The sequence below is a fragment of the Varanus komodoensis genome, unplaced genomic scaffold (assembly GCF_004798865.1).
Source record: "Varanus komodoensis strain SLA01 unplaced genomic scaffold, ASM479886v1 scaffold26, whole genome shotgun sequence".
NCBI classification, from domain to species: Eukaryota; Metazoa; Chordata; class Lepidosauria; order Squamata; family Varanidae; genus Varanus; species Varanus komodoensis.
The window spans coordinates 2,261,693-2,281,531 of NW_025335684.1; the positions used below are offsets into that span (position 1 = coordinate 2,261,693).

A 19,839-nucleotide genomic window follows, 5' to 3' on the forward strand; every position below is an offset into this window, starting at 1 on the left:
AATGAACTGTTTCCTTTCTTCCTCTCTTCAAAGGCCAATGCTGTAATTTTAAGCCCACACCCCTGAAAGTGCCCCCACTGAAATCAAGAGGTTGTCTCTCATCTTAATTAAACTTAAGCCCCAGAGATATTTTCCTGCAAGTAACTATGCTTAAGACTGAACTGTAGTATTTATGGAATGGGGGAAGAAGAGAGTTTAAACTGATATCATCTAGAATTGTGCTTTGGTATTAGGAGCCTAAAAATTGATGCTTTAACCATGGGATTTTGTGATAGCAAAATGACTTTCCAGTGCTGGGGGGTAGAAGATTGGGGGGGGGTAATTTTTTGGGCTAGATGGTTGGGGATTGGGGAGGGAGGGGGAACAATGAATTTAAGACAATCTGTATTTTGTCTTCTTAAACTTTTTTATCATACTTGTGTCCAGCTTTATTTTCAGGTAACGTTTCATATTTCCCTGCAGAACATGATTCAGTCCTGCAGAATGTATGAAGCCGTATCATTTTAATGTGATCTGGATGTGACAGGTGTCCATTGGCGTACTAACTGCTAGCAGGAGGAGCACTGCTGGATTGCAAGGAATCATCTATTGCGAAATCCAGTCTGCCGTGATCAAAGTAGGGGCTTCTCCACCCAGCAGCTCCCCTGGATTAGCCTACAGAAACAGCACCCCAGCATGCCACATGCAGAGAGGAAGGCAAACGAAGCACACCCCGACACCAAGATGCCTGCAGAAGAGACAGCGCCAGGTGTCCCCAGCAAACCCTTCTTCCCAGAGCCAGGCTATCCATAATTCTGAACCTGTGCAAGGATGTTAAACTGACAGCAGACATCTTTGGGGGGTGAATGCTTTTCCTCCCTTTCTTTCTCTCTCTCTTTTGTTTTTGGAAAGGAATAAAGGCAGGGCAAACCAATCCATGAATTTGGCTCAGCCAAACAGTAAAGGTCTGAAGGGAAATGATTTCTCTTTAAAACCACAGCAACAACACAGAACAAAAACCAAAAAAAGCAGGTTGATTTCTCATGAAAGGGGATTGCACCACCGAGTTGTCTACAGCTCATTTTTTTTTTTAAATTTTGAGATGAGATGGTAGCGAAGCAGGTGGAGTATAAAGGCGGACACGTCACACAGCAGGAGAAGGTGAAGAGCAACAAGACCTGGAAGAAAAGAAAGCTGGAAAATGAATGACCAGAAAAATTGTCTTTCCTCCCTTCCCAACCCACAAATAAAAGCAATAATCATTCCAAGATTTCTATAAGAGGAAACTAAAACAAAAAAACTCCACAAATCATCCGCAAAATTAAACAATCACTGCAGACCTCCAGAATCACAATCCCGCCAGGTGGGGTTATCTGATCATCAAGGAGGGGAGCTGGGTGTTACGTGGAGTGAGTCATCCCAGGAGAACAACAGCGGCAGCACCTGGTCCAGGTTTGCCCGAGGAGCCCCGAGGGAGCCCCCAGAAAGACACACAGGCCCCTGGAGGGAGTCTGGGGGGCGGGGAGGTGCTTGGCAGATGCTCAGACGCTGCTGCAGAGTTCAGCATGGCAGGCAGGGCAGGTGGCTTGCAGCAGAGGAACGGCAGGTGAGGGCAGCTGCTCAGCTCTGACTGTCCACAGCTACAGCCCTGCGGCTCCCTCCTCCCCTGCGGCTCCTCATGGCACCTGGGAAGCAAGCAGGCAGCCCCACAACACCCTTGTTTCCAGTCAGCGAGAAGCCGGAGGGAGGGGCAGAGGGATTCCCCAAGCCCACATCCGCTGCAGAGTGTCCGCTTGCCCCAAAGCCATGGGGCAGCAGGAGGCGCAGGAGGCCCCCTGGGGGACTGCCATGCTCTTCAGCAGCGGGAGGAGGGAGGCGGCCGAAAGATGCTGCAGTGTGCTGTGCCGGCTAGCCACAGCGGCTGCTCAGGGCCCAGGGTCAGAGTGGCGTCTGTGTGCAAAGAAGGGGAGTTCAAGGGCCACCAAGAAGAAGCATGGTTAAAATGGCTGGCGTGCTTTCGATCGCAAGCATTTTCATTGGCTTGGTGTGTTAGTCGACAGGGACAGAGGGGGTTTGCTCACAGGAAGACAGCACTGGAGGAAAGGGGAAATGGAAGGAGGCAGAGCTGGTCGAGAGGCAACCAGGAAGGAAAGTTATGCTCGCCTGTTCGGGTGCAGCCTGATGTTGACAAAAATGATGGGGACCAGCCAGGGCTCTGTAACACTGTGAGTAAAATTCTGTGACCTGAAGATGTTCTGCAACCTGGGGCAGAAGTGACTGCATTTAACTGATTCTGCGCCATTCTGGCTCTGCCGACTGATGGCAGAGCAAGGCGCCAAGTGGGATGCTGAACCCACCGAATCTGCCTCCCGCCGTCTGCTGCAGGCATACAGGACCCCAAGCAGCACTTGCCCAGTGCCTCTGCACAAGCAGGGGGAAAACGCAGAGGGCTGGAGCCCCCGAGAGGGGCACGGAGAAGATGGCTTTAATCAAATCTTGCCCATCCTCCGTCCGAAAGAGGAGCCTTATTTAATGCCATTCTAGTCTCTGTTGCATTCTTGGGGACGAGAAAGTGAATTGTGTCAGTAACAGTGGTGGCAGCTTTTAATCCCACATCCCCCTGCATTCCCAGATCCTTTTCTATCTTGTCAATTAACAGGTTCTGTTAACCACTCAGAAGACTTGGTTGATGAGTAGAATTAACGTGGTCTTTGCCCTGTCTGCAGAATTCCAACTTTAGTTTGGAACAGAGGAAAGAGGCCAGCTGAGCAGTGGATTTCACCAACGTGCAGAATCAGACAAACTCATATCAGTTTGCCACAACAACCACTGAACATTCACTTCAAATGAAAAGATAAAATTACTTCGCAGATTGCATCTTGCAAATAGAAAATGCAACGGCGGCATAAAATCTCTCTTAATGACCGGTAGGGGGAGCTCAGACATTAATGATGCTTAAAGCTTGCCGAATAAATGCAACAGGACCGCCCTTCATGCCACTTCCTACTAACAGGGACCTCATGCATTGTATCAGTGGGCTGGGTCAGATGGACCCCAGCTGCACCAATTTATCAGGCAGGGTTCCCACACTTGGGGGCTGCTTGCCTACATGCCACATTTAAACTGGCTTCAAACCAGGTTAAAAGTTTTACGCAAGAAACTGCATTCTTTCAATAAGATATGTGGAAAGCATAATCTGTTAAGGTGGTAGGGACAGAAACAGAACAAGAAATTTAGGAGGAGCCAGAGGGCCAACAGGTAGAACTACTCCAGGGCACAAATCTAAACCATCCCTCTCAGACGGCTGTCCAGTTGCATCTTGGAGGCCTCCAGGGTGGCACAGCCCACAACCTACTTTGGGAATTCGTTCCATTGTTGTAACTGCTCCAACACTCAGGAATTTTCCCTGATCTCTAGCTGGAATCTGGCTTCCTGTAACTTGAGCCTGCCATTCCATGTGCTGCCCTCTGGGTTCCTGTCCTTCCTCTTTGTGACAGCCTTCAAGGTACTTGAAGAGTGCTATCCAATCTCCCCTCAGTCTTCTCTTCTCCAGGCTAAACATGCCCAGTTCTTTCAATCTGTACTCACAGGGCATTGTTTCCGATCCCTGGATCATCTTTGTGGCCCTCCTCTGAAACCCTTTCAGCTTGTCTGCATCTTTCTTAAACTATGGTGCCCAAAACTGGATACAGTACTCCAGAGGAGGCCTAACCAGTGCTGAGTAAAGAGGAACTAGTAATCAAGGCAATTAAATCTGTCCAAACTTGGCTTATGCACAGATGAGAAGTCTGCAATCATGTAGCTATTACATACATAAAACCAATATCCAAAGTACTTTACTGTGCAGAATCCTTGGCCTGTTACTTCTAAAGACTGTGCACTTCACTGTTTCACAATGAATCAGACCTCTCTACACAACTGGGGAACTCAGTCACAGGCTGCTTTTTAAAGCACACTTCCAGAAAAAAATGAAAATGAGTAGACAGCAAGGCCTGAAGGCAGTGAAGCCAGAGTGCTTCTGGCTGGGCCCTTCCTCTGGATCGGGGCAAGACCTCTGGACTGTGCCATGTAAGAGCAGAAGGCCTTCAACCCAGCAATATGGGATGTTCACCATATTGCAGAGCTTCCTGGGACATAATCTAGGAAAACACACAAATCTACACTGGCCAACGCAGCCCAGGAGGGTAGTGGTGCTGAATAAGCCTACTTTCTTGGGAATCTCGCTTGCCCAGAGTATCACTTCAGCAAGGAACCCCCGATGAAATTCCAGTGAAACGCAAGTGCATGCATGCATATGCACAGGTCTGCGTAAAACAGGAGCGTGCTTGATTGTGAAGATACGAACACCTATCTTCAGAAAACTAAATGTCAATACGAGAAATTTGGGATTGAAGGGACAGGAACCAGGCAAGCAGGATGTTAATTTGATTTTCTTTGTAATTTTTAAAACCCTCGTCTGTTACTTGGAATACCAGCAGAGCAGGAAAGAGATTTGAGAAGGATGTGAATCGAGGAAGCAAGTGGTCTCCTGGCACAGCCGGAAAATCAGGCATGAACAAAGGCGGAGGAGTTAAGGAGGGAACTGTGCTTGCCCAGGTGCAAACACCTGCCACAAGCCAGCAGGATGCAGCGATGCAGCGGCGGCGAAATGCTGCCCAGACAGCCAGCTGAGTAAGAAAACCAGGGAAGCAGCAAAAAGCCAAGCAACGGGTGGCAAATTGCAGGAAGGCAGGGAGATGTTAGTTCGCAGTGGATGACTTTGCGAGATGTTCTGTCCAAGCCGCATGGATGTTAGGACACACGATCACCAAGGGCATGGCTCCTCAAGAGCGCTGGATTCCAGCGCATTCGGAGGTCACCTCCCCAAATACTGTGGCGGCCCTCATGCCCTGCTTGCGGGCTGCCCAGGGTAAGAAGATGGGGAGAGCCATCCTGCAGTGGATGGACCCATCCTGGTCTGGCCCAGGCAGCGCTTTCTCGAGGAGCTGCCGCCTCTGACGAGGCCTCAAAAGCCTGGGCAGGTGGAGGGCAATGCGAGGGGATTCCAGCGGCCCACCTCTCCTGCCAGGCAGGACACCAAACCAATGCCCCCAGACGCGTCCCCAGGCAGCGTGGCCAGGAGACGCTTTGCGGCCTGATGCACTCAGGGGACACCAGTCCGGAGAAGGCGGCGCTCGTGCTTCCCCTGGCAACGAGGAAGGCCGTGTGCCCAACTCCTCACTTTTCGTGAGGGAAATATCCTTTCCAGTTTTGAAAGAGATGAGGCGCCTTTGCAGGCTGGGGAACAATCAGGTGTGAAAACACTCACTCAGCCAGCACAGGTTTCATTTTCTTTCAAAGCAACTTCCTAAGACTTGTGATGGCAAAAATAGAAAGGGCATGTGAGCCACCCAATTCCTACCTGACGTTTTTAAAAAGTTATTTAACATCCGCACCTTCTGAACACTTTCCTGACATAAGAAATACAAGAAGCTACCCACTGGTGTGGAATGTCTCCTAAATGCATTGTATGTGGTACATGGCACCAAACTGGTCACCCCCAAAATAGCAGCTTTCATCTCCTTTCACCTCAAGTTTCTAGGTCTCATGCTGCAAAATATAAAGAAGCAAGCAGCAGCAGCTTCCCAGTTCCTGTTTCAGGAACCAAGATGAGTTGGATAATGAGGTGCTACTTTCACACGCCTGAGGCAGGACTTGAATGGCCGGCACAGCATCCCAGGCACCCTCTGCCAAATCCTACGCTTCCGGTTCCCCACCAGGCCTGTTTACCTCTCCATCTTTTCACTTCAGCTGTTCCTGAACACCACCGATGGGATGTTGCTTCTACTCAAGTCTCAGGCCTAGTCCTGCTCGGCCACACACGACCTGCTCTTCTGGCTGGCAACTGCCCAAAGCATTTGGGTTGAGAAACGGCAAGCAACATCTTGCCAACCGTTTCTTAACAGGTAGGCCGGGCCTGCGCCGACCGGTCAAGTCGCACCAACTGGGGGGATGCCACTGCTGGCGTGAGCCACGAGGCCGAAGCCCTAGAGGTTCCCTCAGCAGCAGAACGTTCCCCAGCTGCCCTCCAGAACGGGCTCCTGCCAAGGACTCCTGGCCAGTCTAGGCCTTGCCCTGGGACTTCTCTGGGCCCAAACTTTCTTCACAAACATGAGGCCTAGAAGCTCTGTTCCTGCTTTTTTTTTTTAAGGCAATGTTTCAAAAACTTTCTACCAGGTACCAGACTCCATATCCATACCAGATGTTTTACATGCAACATCTTGCCACAGGCCTGACCCCCGTGTGGCGCTTCCCAGTTCACTTGCAAGGGCGACAAATTTGTGCTCATTAGCCCTCGGTTTGGCAGGGTGCCTACACCAGGCTCACGCTGCAGCACTTTTGACTCTTAGCTGCAGGTTAACTAATTGTAAGCTAACTGTGGGTTGTTAACAGACCTTTAGGTCATACCGCACATGCTCAGGCACCATGCTGCAACCCCTAACAAGGGACTAAATATTCAAAATGGCTGCAGAATGCACGTGGTTAGTATTATAATGAACTGCAGGTTCATTTAGCCACCCGCGATTTGCCACCATGACATGCAGACTGGGCCTCCATGCTCAGGCTGCCACCCAGAGAAGCAGATCATCCCTGGAAGGTCATTTTCCAGTTCTGATTTCCCAGGCCCTTCTCTGAATAGTCAAGCAACATCCTGAACTGCCTTTTGATTGACAAAAAGCAGAAAAGGCTGCTTTTCAAGGCCTCCCATGAAGCAAAGAAGAGGCCGTTGTTTTTGGCTTGCCTACTCTGGAGATGAGATCTCTCTGACACAGCCAATATGTGTGTCAGAGAGATCTCAATATGTGCCTGCAGAAAGCAGGGAGGCTTAACACCTGCCCAGCACGGTGCCAATCCCTCCGGGGCCACTCTGCGAGGAGGCAGCCTCACCCAGCAACAGCTACAAGTCTCCAGACCACAAGAAAGCGGCACCAGCGCCTGCCCCTTACCTCCTTTCGTTGCCGAAGAGCCGAGCCACTTCTTCCCTTCCGGGGCTGCGGGCCCGGGTCCGCCGTTCTAGTCGCTTCCGTTCCACTTGGAAGGCCTCCCGGTTACTGATCCTAACCGCCTTGGGGACGTCGGCCAGGGTGGCGTACTGCCGGCCGGCTTTTAAGGAGAAGGGGCGGCCTGCTCTCTCCGCTCCCCTCGTCCTCTCTCTGCCAGCCGAATCCGTGTGTGTGGAGGGGGAGCCGCTTCTCGAGTCCAGGGAACTGAGAGAGAAGCTGTAAACCATTCGGCTGCCTGGCTGGGTACCTGGGGAAGGAAAGGGGCGGCTCTGCTCCTGGGAGGGCGATTTGGGGCCACTGTACCTGTTGTTTGGGATGCTCGGGCTGGGCGGGGAGGCCGGAGTCGGCGGCTCCTGCTCTTCCGGCTTGAAGTCTTGCTTGGTCTTCTCCAGGGAAAAATAGCCACTCTCCACACGCGTCTTCCGCCCGCAGTCGCTTCGGTCCCCATTTGTGGTGCTCTCATCTGCAGGACAAGGAGGCCACGCGAGGTCAAAGATGGCTGCATCACCCGAAGGCCTCGCATCCTCTCCTGAAAAGCTGGGGGGACAGCATGGCAGGTACCACCCATTTGCGAAATCGTTTCTATCCCAGCATTTCGGCAGAGAGCTCCAAGGTGACGGCAGGAAGAAGAAAACCGACAGACCGGTACCGAAACAACCCCAGCTAAAAGAAGACGGACCAAAGGGAACCAAAAAGAGAGGAACATTACAACAAAAAACCTTTGAGGTCTCTCGGACTGAAAGGATTGATGAAAAGTATTACTGCCCGGCCAAATCTATTCAAATCTGACAGTTAACCCATCTGTTCAGTGGTTAACGCTCTGGCCTAGCTACACGAGCAGGCTGGAGCAGGCTCAATTCTTAATGCGGGGGGGGGGGGGGGAGGGAAGGGGGAGAAGTTTCACAATTGTGCAATCAAATCCTTTCCTCACACGTCCACCAGCAGCCAATGGTCTCTCCTTCTGGGCAACAGTAAAGCACCTTGCTGCAGGAAGGGGAGAAAGCCAGGGGAATATTTTGGGGAGGGCAGGAAGAGGCGTCCGAGCTGGCTTGATGTACAGCAGGTCCCGCGCTGAGTGCACGGCCTGCGCCCAGGAAGGGCCCAAGCAGCTGCTACTCGTCCGATTCCATCTAAGCCGGATCCATGGGAAGGAGCCCCCGGCTCACCTGCAGCAGGTCTGGTCCTCTCTGAAGGCAGGTAACAGGGAGAGCTCAGTCAACTGCCCCACGTTTCGCCACAGCTCTCACTGTCAGCCAGGTAGGTCCCCTCGGCCATCCCCCGCACAGGCTAACTCAGAGAGCAAAGCCGCTTGCAAGCACACTCAAAAAGCTCAGCATCAGCACACTGTGGGGTTCGAACAGCTCGTGGCTCTGCAAACCTGGACCGCCCTGGCCCGAGTCAAAGCCGGAAAAGCAGCAGGCACCTCCCAGCCTTGTTTGGGATTTCAGCACCGCTGCCGTGGGCACTTGCTTGGGGTGTGCCAAGTGAACTTCTCTCGGAGCTTCTCCTGCAGAGCAGAGGTGTGCTTCCGGACCGCAGGCTACGGAACAGGCCTGGGCGGGGTGGAAGGCCAAGCGGTTTGCAAGTGCGGCGTTTGGCCAGCGAAGGAGGCAGAAGGGTTTTACAGCTGGCCAACTGGAAGCAGCTTTCCCCAAGGAATGCTCCTTGTTTTAGAGTGAAGGGATGGGCATTCCAAGGCTAGAACTGAGCAGGGGCAGACCACCTTCCCCCTCCCCGCTCATACCCTCTATCAGTGAGCAACAACCGCAAAGCTCAGGGCAGAATAAGATGCTCCCTCCTTGGAAGAAGGCGGACCCCTGGGTGCCCTACCCCCGAAGGACAAAGCCTCTTCCCAAGAATGCTTCGCTACCTGAAGAAAGCAATTCTTCCTCTCAGCCTTTCACACCTACCAAAAGACTTCCCCTCCACACATACCCCCACCCCACATCAAGGGCAAAAAGAACTGCCTTAATTAATCCAAAACTCTCCTCAAGAGGTCAGAGGAAGAAAACAAGCCCTTCCAAAGGATGAAGGACGGAGCCCTCGCTCTTTCCTGGATAGGTGTCCAAGAGGGAAGCGCACGCCAAGCAGGAAGCCACGGCCTTGCCCCGACTGTCTCGTGGAGAACAATGCGACAGATGCTGGCAGACGAGCCAGAAAGACCGAGCAAGCGAGCCGCTGGGGGCAGAGAGCAAGATGGGAGCTCGCCTGGGCGCCCTGGGGGTGTGCTGGGGCTTTTTGCACTTTGCCGCCCGTCGAGGGCTGTGTCCCTTGAGAGGGGGTGGAGGGAAATCCCTTCCAAGACACAGAAACCCTTCCAAATGCATTCAGCTTGGATCAAAGCATACAACATTCGGTCTCCAAATCCCTCGAAAAGCTCAGCGTCAGCTCACTGGGGTTCCACCAGGGATCGGAAGGCGGGGCAATGCTGACGAAGAAGCGGGTGGCGTGGCTCCGCACCGACTGCTTGCCGTGGTGGAATGGGCCCAGCTGTGGCCTGGAGACGTGGCTGTAGGCTTTGCCCCGCCTCCGTCAGGCTCCCCAACACACTCATTCTTTTAAAGTTTTCCTTTGCCTCGATTCTTCCATGGGAAAGCGCCGGAGAGGGGCAGGATGGCACGGGGAACGGCATCTGTCCCCTGCCACTCCGGTGCCTCCAAGAGGGATCGACACGGCTCGCAGACATCTGTGCTCGGCAGCACCGGTGGAATTCTTCCCCGTGCCACCCAGAAGCCCCAGGACCCCGCGAAGAATGCCCTGCCCGTGGGACGCGCCCGAGGTGACCTGGCTGAGCCCCCCACCATGTCGCCAGGCTCCTCTCTTCCCACCCTGCTGTGGTTTATCTCACTCTTCTAGGGGATGGCCCCAGCCATAGTACTCTGGAATGGGGTCATGGAGAAGTCGACATCCGCTTCTTAGAAAAGGACTGGCGTGCTGTCTTATCTCTGAACATTCCTCAGTCCTCTGCAGCAAGAGCAGAAGAAATGGCTGGAAGTCTCCTGGCTTAAAGCTTACAAAAGCCCACGGGGCCGTGGCCCTCATGCAGCTGTGGCCACCCTCTGGGGCAGCCTCCAATCCCCTCCTGCCACTCCTATTTCTTCTCTGCTGTTTAAAAACCGGGAGGAAGGCGTTGCAGTGGCCACGAAAACTTGGTGGCAAGCCGCTAGTGCTTGGGAGTGGCCCTGCCTAGCTTGGTCTCCCGCCTTGTGCGATGCACTGGTCTGCCCTTGCCAGAATCGGCCTCTGGACTACCCGAGATGGGCTGCCCCCCACTTTGTGCAGGCGCCCGCCAAACTGCAGCAACCCAGGATGCATGCAGACCCAAGGACCTCCCCCCGAGCAGCCCCGCCGGTCTGCAAGCACCAGCCCAAGCTTCCCGCAATGACCACCGCACGGCACTGCGGCGGACAGTCCGTACGGCTCAGGGTTCGGACCTCACCGTCTTTGCTTTCCACCGTCGGTTCCTTGAGGGAGCAGGCGGGGGGAGCCTGGCTCTGCACGGGGCTGGGGGCCGGGCTAACCCCCCCGCTGCCGTCCGGCTGGTCCTTGCCCCTCATTTCTTCCTGCCACAGCGTCGACTTGGTGGTGGGCACCTTCTCTGCGCTTGGGATGTTGCTGCTGGTCACAGCCATCTTTGCCGGCCCAGGTTCCTGGAGGGAAGAGACGGGGCACCTGTTGACGGGGCTCAAGAGCAGAGATTCAAGCCTTGCGGCAGCTCAGAAAGCCAGAGCAGCGGCCCCCGTCCCTCTGCGACTGGCTGCAGCGAGAAACTGCAGCCTCGTAACGTTTGGTGCACCAACATGTTCCGACACCGTCGGCTTCCGGCTTCCCCTGCAGCCAAGGACCCAGAGGAAAGACAGGGAAAAGCACGCCGCAGCCCGCTTATGCATCCCTCCGCAAGCCACAACTTATGCAGGATTGTGTCTCACACATGGCTCAGCTGGGGCAGCAGCCCTGCGTCAGAGGCAGCAGGTGCCTCTGCCCGCTCTGTTATTTGGGTCTCCCAATGGATTTGGTGAAATTATGCAGCCCACAACAATTGTACAAATTCACACTGCCTCTGCTTGGGTAGGAGGAGCTGCTCCATGGTCTCCCCGCAGGTTTATGAGCTTCTATCTGGCCAAGCGTTTTTATTACCATCTCCGCAACCCTGAGGGCTAGAAACTTGAGCAGCTCAGGTTACATTTGCACACACCATCACTTCACAAGATACTAAATCATAGCTCACAAACTGCACCAAAGGAAGGAACCAAACAAGATCATCTCTGCAAGCAAGAAAGTCGCAGGCTGAAAGGCGACCAATGAGCCTGGGCCAGTTTCAGTCATTTGGGGAGGATGGGTTGGGGGCCTCAACCTCAGGCTCCAATCCACTATCCAGAGAACCCTGCACCCATCGATGCTTTCTGGGTGATCAGGCCTGCCCTCTGGAAGAGCAAAGGAACCAGAGTACGTGAGCGAGAGGACAGCCGCAAAGCCAGGAAATACTGCAGAGCTCCCGTCCCGGCAAGCCGTTCCTTTCCTGGAATCCAAGCCCTCCCTGCCCCCAAATTCCCAAGGCACTGAGCATGCCTGTCCCTCATCCCACAGTAGCACCTAGCCAGGGCATGCGCTGCCCCCTCCCCTTCTCCCCCGGGGACCACCCCCATCCCCACAGGCAGCCTGGTTGGAAGAGACCAGCAGACGTGTCTCCTCGCCGTGCATCTCCCCCCAGAATCCCACTTACCTTATTTGGTGCGCAGGCACTCAGACCTGTCAGGTTTCCAAGAGGGTGCCATGGCAACAGAGCATGATCCAAAAAAATGGCGTTTTTCTGCCAGCATCCCCCTTTCTGCTCTTAGCTTCCAAAACCTACACACGTGCAAAGGTGGTGGGTGGGGAGAGCGGCAGCAGCACGGGGGCCGAGCTTGCAGCCTGCACACGCTGCCGGTCTGTCCCTGGGCTGCCAGCTCTCGAGGGGCCCCAAGGAAAGGGGAAGGAAGTTGGCTGATCGGCTTGGTTATAAAGCTTCCCAAGCGGCTTTGGGCCCGTTACCCTCTCAGCCTAGCCTACCTCACAGGGATGCTGTTGTGAGGATAAAACGGAGTCTGTGTAAGCCATCCGGGGGTCCTCACAAGAGGAAAAGCATGGGATATAAATGTGAGGTGCAGCAGCTCAGAGCTGGGAAGAGCAGGTGCTCAAATGCAGAGCAGGAGCTCCATCACTTTACGCACGGAGATTTGCTTCACCTGATGCCAGGGCGGTGCAGCGGTTACGGCGCTGGACCAGCACTCAGCAGCTCCGGGTTCCAGGCCCCACTCGGCCACGAGGCTCGCTGGGTGACCTTGGGCCAAGCATGGCCTCTCGGCCGAACCCACCTTGCAGGGTCATGATGAGGACCACCCATAAAGGACGATGACCACGGTGCACCTCGCAGCAAGAAAAAGCTGGGCTGTAACGCCAGGAGGCCGACCCATGAAACAAGGAGCCCCCCAGCCTTCCCTCCCACCCAGAACTTGGACGAAAGCCCCGGGGCTGGGAAGAGCTCTCCCCGAAGGCCACTTGTCCCTCTTCTGACGACGGCAGCGGCGGGGTTGGGAAAAGAAAGCCCCGAACGGGACGGTGTGACGGCGAGGGGCTGCTGCTTCTGCAGGGAAGGCGTGTGGGTCGCTGGCTGCTTCAGGAGCTGCTCAGCTCCAACCTGAAGGGCCAGGCGGAAGCTCCAGCAACCAGGCCGAATCCCCTGCGAAGTTGCTCCTTCTGCGTCCAGGGGCAAAGGCAGACTCGCGGCCGACCCTCCAGCCAGGCGCCATCTATCCCAGGAAGGCTGACGCGCCACTCCGTGTGTTCATGCAGCCCCTGCAAAGGCCGGGGCCTCCTGGGCAGCCCCGTCTCTGCGCAACTGGCCAGCGACAGTGATTTGGGCTGCCTCGTTCTGACCCCGGAGGATCCCCCTCCCCCGCCCCAGCTTCCATGTGAGAGCCTTTGGCAGGAAAGAATGAGTCACAGTCCCATCCCAGGTTTTGCTTTGCTTTGTTTTTTGTTTGACCATTTATAGTCAAAAGAGAAGAAAGTTGTCGCTGGATCCCCAGAGAGTGCAGCCTGGCCCCATGAAGCTCTGCAAGCCAGCTCGGCCACAGCTGCAGCCTCTCACTCCCGGGGCCGTGGCCGGGGGCCTGCTTGCACAGGAAAGCCAGAGCGGCCGGGTCACTTGATCCGACGCAGTGAAGAAACCGCCTCTGCTCGCAAGTGTGAAAAATGGACGGAAATTCTGCAACGGGCAGGAGAACTCAAGACGAGCCTTTATTCTGGATCGGAACAAGGGTGCATTTCGTTCAGCTCACACGGAGGCCCACCAGCTGTGCACGGGAAACACTGTGCCTTCCTGCCCATGTCCCCCAACACACCACCTCTTACCCTGGAGGGAGCAGAGGGTCATGAGGACTAGCAGCTTAGCCACCCACCACCTTTCCAAATTTGTCCAGTCCCCCTTTTGAAGCCATCCAGAGGGGTGGGAACTTGGCAGGTGTGTTTTCGGCGTGACTCTGTATACCAGGATGCCACTTTTGTATTCTCCTTACCCAAAAACAGAACGAAACAAGACCTGGCTACACCGCCAGCGGACTCTGAGTCCTCATGGTGGCTAAGAATTGACTCGGAAAGACACATCCTCTCCCTCCACCATGCAGTGGATTGAGGAACACACAACACTGGCGTCCTAGAAACAAAAAGACGACTGACTTCATCCCAACATGTGGTCAACCTACTTTAACCTATATTAGCGATAAGAAACGGGAACGTGTGTGTTTTGCTCTTGTTTTGTATTCTCAGCAGTTTTGTACTGATGTTTGGTTTTGTTAAAAGACTCTAAAATTGAATTACTTCTACAGACCTTGATCTCTCCAACCTCTTAATGCTGACAAGCTATTCCAAATCCTGCACACAGACAGACAAAGCCAAGAATATGCTTCTAGGGACTCTCCTCAACCCTCAGTTCTCTCCGTGCGATGCCTGTTTTTAAGCTGCTTGCTCCAGGGATGCAAAGTCAAACTTGAAAGGATGTGCGCAACACAGCTTAAAAGAAGCTGCCGAAAGTCATTTGCCCTGGTCCAGTGCCCAGAGTCCTGAGGGCAGGCCCAGACGGTCCCTATGATGGGCTTGGGTTCAACCCCAGATTTACCTGTGGAGTTGGAGGCTCCACCTTCCTCTTCTTCTTCTGGTTCTGCTTGTTCGTCCTTGGATAGACAACCAACATCTCTAGCCACCTGCAAGTGAGCAAGAAGAGCCACAAGTCAAAGAACACGCTGAAAGAAGGCAGGAAACCACTGAGGGGAAGGTCCAAGCTGGACGAAATGGGAAGCCGAGCCCCCACTCTGCGCAGCCAGTTGGCCACCTGCCCTTCTGCCTCTTTCCGGGGGGTGTGGAGGGGGCACCAGGGTGCTCTGCACAAGTCACAATTTTCCAGGGAACGGGTTCACAGGGCGGGCGGGCCATTTACGAAACCACCCGGATACAAGTTGCACCAAGATGCGGTAGACGAATCACGCAAACGCACCATGACGGTGCGCGTCTCTCAGTTCCATGCCATGATCTCCCACAGAGCGGAGGGGAGCCCGACGCCTTGCAGAGCTGCGCACAGCACGAGACCCCCCCGCCCCCCCAGGCTCTGCGCAGCTTGCACTAGCCGCCTGTCTGGCTCTGAGCTGACCGCGAGGGCCTGGGGCAGACTTACAAGGCCCAGAAGGGCTTGGTCCCAAATACCAGTTGGAGCACCTCACCTGGCATGCACCTGCCTGGCTTCTGGGAGGCACTGTCCCCAGGCATGCAACTCCCTGTCTTTGCAGGTGTACCTGATGGTGGCCCAGGCCTTTTGTCCTGGCAATTACTTAAGGTGGGTTGGAGATGGGAACCCAGGGAGACACCAAGGTTTAAAAGCATTTCTTTGATTTCCAATCTACTTTTACCTGCCTTATCTCACTCTGCCCTCCTTCTCCATTCCAAAAAAGGAATTACTTAAGATGTGCTTCAGCCAAGCCTTTAGGCCATTCTGAGAACCCTGAATCCTGTGTCCACTGAACACTCTTTTATGCCTATTATACCCAATTTCATAGGATGTTTTAATTAGCATTTGTGTTTTAGTATTCTGACTTTTTCTTTTTAAACTGGTCTTCAGTTTGTTATGAATAAAGGTGTGCCAGTTGAGCTGATAAATAATAGTTCAAGGAAGGTTCCCATCTGCTCACCAGACTCAATTTTGCAGAGCAGCCATGTTTATAACATCGCAAGTTCCCAGTCCACAAACATTCCAGCTCACTCACCAAACACACTTGCATCGACCTTCGCGTCTGGCGCTGATAAAATCAGCCTTCCTAGCAATTCCCTGCTGGCTGCGCAGACTGGCTGCAGGCGACCCGCGTGCTTGTCTGCAGGTGCACCGCAGGCAGTTCCAACAGGCGCTGGGGCTCAGGCGGGAACGGAGAAAATGCGCCCCAGTGTGGGCTGTGCCGGGTATATTCACACCCCCTGCCTGGGGAAGCCGCTGCGGTCAGGCAGGGAACACGGGGGGCAACGGGCCCCCAGCATGCCGACCTCCCCGGGGACTTTGCCACAGACCGAGGCCTGTCCTGGGGACACTTCTCCAGGTGCCCTCAAAGGCCAAGAGGGCCAAAATCGGGGAGGGGGCTTTCAGGAGCGCTTCCCTGCAATGCTTCGCCTGGGACACTCCTCTCGGCCTTTGCTCTCCCGTCCTTCCGGCAGCTGAAAAAGACCTTGATACATTCCCAGGCCTTTTAAAAATATGGTTCGAGCTGGTTCTGCTTCTGCCCGAGGTTTCATTGTTCTTTGTTTTGCAAAAATCTGCTGCACTAGTTTTTTATCGGATTGTATGTCAAGCCCTCTGCAAGGAGAGCTGGCAGGACACGATCTGGACTGTCCTGTAAGCAGATGGATAGTGCAAGGTTAACTGGGCGCAAGGCGCTGAGCGGGCGCAAGCTCCGTGTGACCACGCAGTTCCGAGGCGTTTCACTGGAGTCTGTGCAGAACTTCATGCAGGATTGGGCCCTTGGGATCACACCAACTCCCCTGATCCCTGTGCCCCACAGATCCATGTCCCTTTCTCTTGCCCCCTTCCACACATACTAAATGTTTCCTTCTTTTCCAATAACCTGCTTTCAGCCTCAAAGGACTGGACGCCATCTCAACCGACCAGAGGACAACTCTGGGGAGTCCAGGCACCATTTCCCCGCCCTCCTCACAGCCTGCACCTTCTCCTCCCACCGTGGGATTTTTAGAAATGTTATCCAAGGTAGCCATGGACATCTCAGAGGCATCAAACAGATGCCTCCGACTTTAAAAACGAAACGGACTTGCAGCGAGGGGCACCCAGCTGGGCAGCAACAAGAATGGCTGCAGTTCTCCGGGAGAAGCCGCTCCCCTTCCTCCGCAGCCCCAGTGAAGCCACCCCGCTTGCCACATTCGCACGATGCGCCTGTCCTCAGGGAGCCACGCCAGCTCTTCCCAAGGCGCCCCCGCTCGTGCTTGTGCACAGCCATTAACTGGACCTCGACCTGCCGGACGCCGCTTCTTTCTCGAGGTCGGCAACTCAACCTGCACCCCAGAAGCACCACCGCAGCTTGCTCCACGGGGCAGGGAGTCTGGGTGGCAAAGAGGCACGCGGAGGCAACCTGTGGCAGGGCCTTTTCCAGTGCGGAGCGGGGACGATGGAAATTCCCCCTTTGGAGATCTGCCAGAGTTTAGCATTCAAACATTAATATAAACCTGCTTGTTTGTTCCTTCCCCAAGCAAACCTTTGGTTCTTGTGCTTTTCCCATCCACTCATGATTATCTTTTAAAAAAACCTGCTGGTCTGGATTTGGGGTTTTATCTGCCACCATCTGCAAACTTGTTGTCTCGTAATTTATTAACGGCCTGCTTGCAAGCTGCTTCGCCTGTTCAGAGACGGCAAACCAGGCTAAACATAAAACCAAACTCGGACTTGCGTTGGCCTCTGTTTTCCCCTCGATCAGCCCTTCTAGCCCTCTCCCTCCAGGCGGCCAGACAGGAATGCAAGTGGCCAGATGAGAAAGACAATTCTGCTGCTCCCCAGCCCCCCCCCCCCCCAGAAGTGGATGCTTTCACTTGGCCTCCCAAGCAGAGCCGGCCAGCAGCAGCTCCCCGACTCCCTTCCAAAAGGCACGGCCCACATCGTCAGCACTTGGGTGGCGTCAGTGTTTCCACTGCTGCTTTTCAGGAGTTCATGAAACGGGGCCATAAAGATGAAATCCTGCCTCCCTGTCCCTCTCTCTTCCTCAGCACCCCCAAGCTGCAGGCCTGCCCACGGAAGGGGGGACGGCAGCTTCCCCAGAGACAGCGGGAGCACCCAGACCAGCAAGTGAAAGACACCGGCGTCCCCACAGTGCCGCCTCGGCCCGCAGCCGCAAACCAATGGCAGACAGATGCTTTTTTGCCAACGGGAAGCCAGTCCGACCTCAAAGAAGAGCGGCGGGAGAGCTCAGCACACGGGGGGATTAGAAGCGTTCAGACAGCCGCCTCTTCTTAAGAGTCCGTGCAGCCGGAAAGGTGTGGATTTGAGTGAAGTCCTCTACCTGTTTGCTTGAAGGACCAATACGCCCCTCGAAATCTTCCTTCTGGTTAAGAGGAAACTGCAGCTCCTTAGGCATCTCCCCTGGAAGGTGTTACTGGTCCCTAAAAGTGTTAGGTTGCTCCTATCCCTTCAGAGAGGGATGGGGAATCTGGGATGAATGCCAGTTCCCAGTGCCCTCGTACAGACGTGCCGCAGAAATTCCTACGCATTTCGCATTATGCAGCATCTTTTCCTGCCTGGCACACATCTCAGAAATTGTTACAGCCTTCCTCCAAAAAAAGGTAGGCCGGGGGAACAACATCTTGAGGACGTACAAAAATGGAAAGTCCTCACTGGCCAAAGGTGTTCTGAAAAAATCCCAGGGGCTCCAAGAAAGGGCATTGTCGGGTTTTCTTAGGAGGCCTTGAGAAATGTGCTTTGCATCGTGTTCCTCGGGGAGGTCCTTTAAGCCGTGGCACCTGGCTGAACAACACCCTACAGATGCTGCGATCTTTGGGGTACCAGGGGAAGGCCGTTTTTCAAATTCTCCCAGGCACGTTAGTTCTTCAGTTACTCTTCTTTTAAAGCGGCCGCTTTTCACTTTGGGTTTTTACTGAAGTTTTAAAACATGAGCAAGTTCCGTACTTTATTTCACCGAGCGGTGCTAACGCTTGTGGATCAAACAGCTTCGGCTTTCAGATGGTGCTGGCTGTGGCTGATGGGAGCTGTAGGCCAAAACATCTGCAGGCACCCAGGCTGTCGAAGGCTGCCTTGTCTTCACAGACCTCCTCAACGACCATGTGGAACAAGAATGCAAAAGCAGAATCTGGGGCTCAGAGATTCAGCGGGGCGGCCTGCCAGCAAGCGCCCCCGCAACCGGTTTCTTTTCAGTTGCCCAAATCAGTCCACAGACATGACGGCTGCGGCCTGGCTAACTCGCAGGCTTCCAGGCAGGTGCATTTCTCTCCAAGATCGCGCTTCTTCCCATCATCCCCTGTTCTGATGGATTCCGTTGTCTCCCTCCACTTTTATATGCACAGTTGTGCACCTGCAACTTCTCTGTGGGCAACAAGCGTCACGCTTAGGGAATCAACACTACTCTCCGAAATGGGAGTGGAAGAGGAACCCTGTTCTGCCAGCTGCTACACGAAGGAAAAATTTAGAAAGCAGTTCATTGATGCCAGTCGAGGCAATGCGGGCCGGGCCGGGCCGGGCCGGGCCGGGCCGGGCCGGGCCGGGCCGGGCCGGGCAGCTGTGAGCGGGCGACGGAGGAGCCAGCGGATCCTGCCAAACAGGTCAGATCCAATTCCACAGCCTCTCCCTCTCCCTTCTGCTCTGCCCGATTTCATTCCACTCTGGTCTCACCCCTAAATATTTCAGGACTGACAGGTTTAAGAGGAGGGAAAAGCAAACAACAGGTACGAGCCAAGGACGGGCGATGCCACCGTGCTGTGGTTCCATCCCAATGAGTCGCTGTTTTGCTCCGCAGGAGCATGCTGAGCACCCAAGGCATCTGCACGAGAACTACTGCATGCCTTCAAGGGCAGCCATCAGCACCAATCATGCTCCTAGTCCTCAGTCATTCACATCCAGTCCTTTCCTAACTATCTGCTTGAAGGATTCCAAACAGTGTTGGGAAATGGACGGTCGAGCTTCCAGAGTTCTGGCAACTTAGAGACAATGTTCATAACAACGTGCTGGCCAGTCACTCTGAACAATGGGACAGGGGGAGCCCCCGCTAGTCTCTAAGGTCCAAGCCACTTAAGTCTGCAGCTCTGGCTTATTTGGGTGTCCAACACCCACCGCTAACATGGCCTCCAACTGCATGGCTCGTACGATTTCATACAAAACCTCGCAAGGCCGCAGCGGCCAGATACAAAGTGCCTTCACGGCAAAAGAGGTCCAGGGACAGTGCAAAGTGTTGCATAGCGATGGACTAGGAGCCGGGTTCAAATCCTTCCATCCAGCTGCCCTTCCTGGGTCCTTCGGGCAAATACAAGGTACAGCACCGAAACAACCAGGATACGGTTTGGCAGAGGAGTTCCTCATGGAGATGAACCCACCCTTTTCCACGCCCGGCTCTGCTCCTGCAACTCCAGGGTCTAGTCGAACCTTCAGGCAAACGCCTGCCTGAACTTTATTCCCCTACGATGCGCAGGGAGAAATGAACTCTGGGCCCAGGCAGGCTGGGATTGTGGAGGGCTGAGCCCCAATCCTGACTTGGGGGTCTGTCCCCGTGTCTGAGTCCCTGCTGCTCAG

At 54.5% G+C, this 19,839-nt stretch overlaps 1 protein-coding gene across 9 annotated transcripts in view; it reads right to left on the reverse strand.

Annotated features, from left to right (window-relative positions):
• The window catches only part of LOC123024937 (myosin phosphatase Rho interacting protein), a 104,365-nt gene that overhangs the window by 38,269 nt on the left and 46,257 nt on the right, over positions 1-19,839 (reverse strand). For 4 of the 9 annotated variants that reach the window (XM_044433201.1, XM_044433198.1, XM_044433200.1 and 1 more), the window contains exons 5-8: positions 14,179-14,263; positions 10,462-10,672; positions 7,326-7,485; positions 6,966-7,238 (exon numbers count right to left, since the gene is read on the reverse strand). In XM_044433201.1, the coding sequence (XP_044289136.1) occupies positions 6,966-7,238; positions 7,326-7,485; positions 10,462-10,672; positions 14,179-14,263 (729 nt within the window). Of the gene's footprint in view, positions 1-6,965; positions 7,486-10,461; positions 10,673-14,178; positions 14,264-19,839 lie in introns of all 9 variants that reach the window. The other 5 variants (XM_044433204.1, XM_044433203.1, XM_044433205.1 and 2 more) reach the window with 3 other exon arrangements.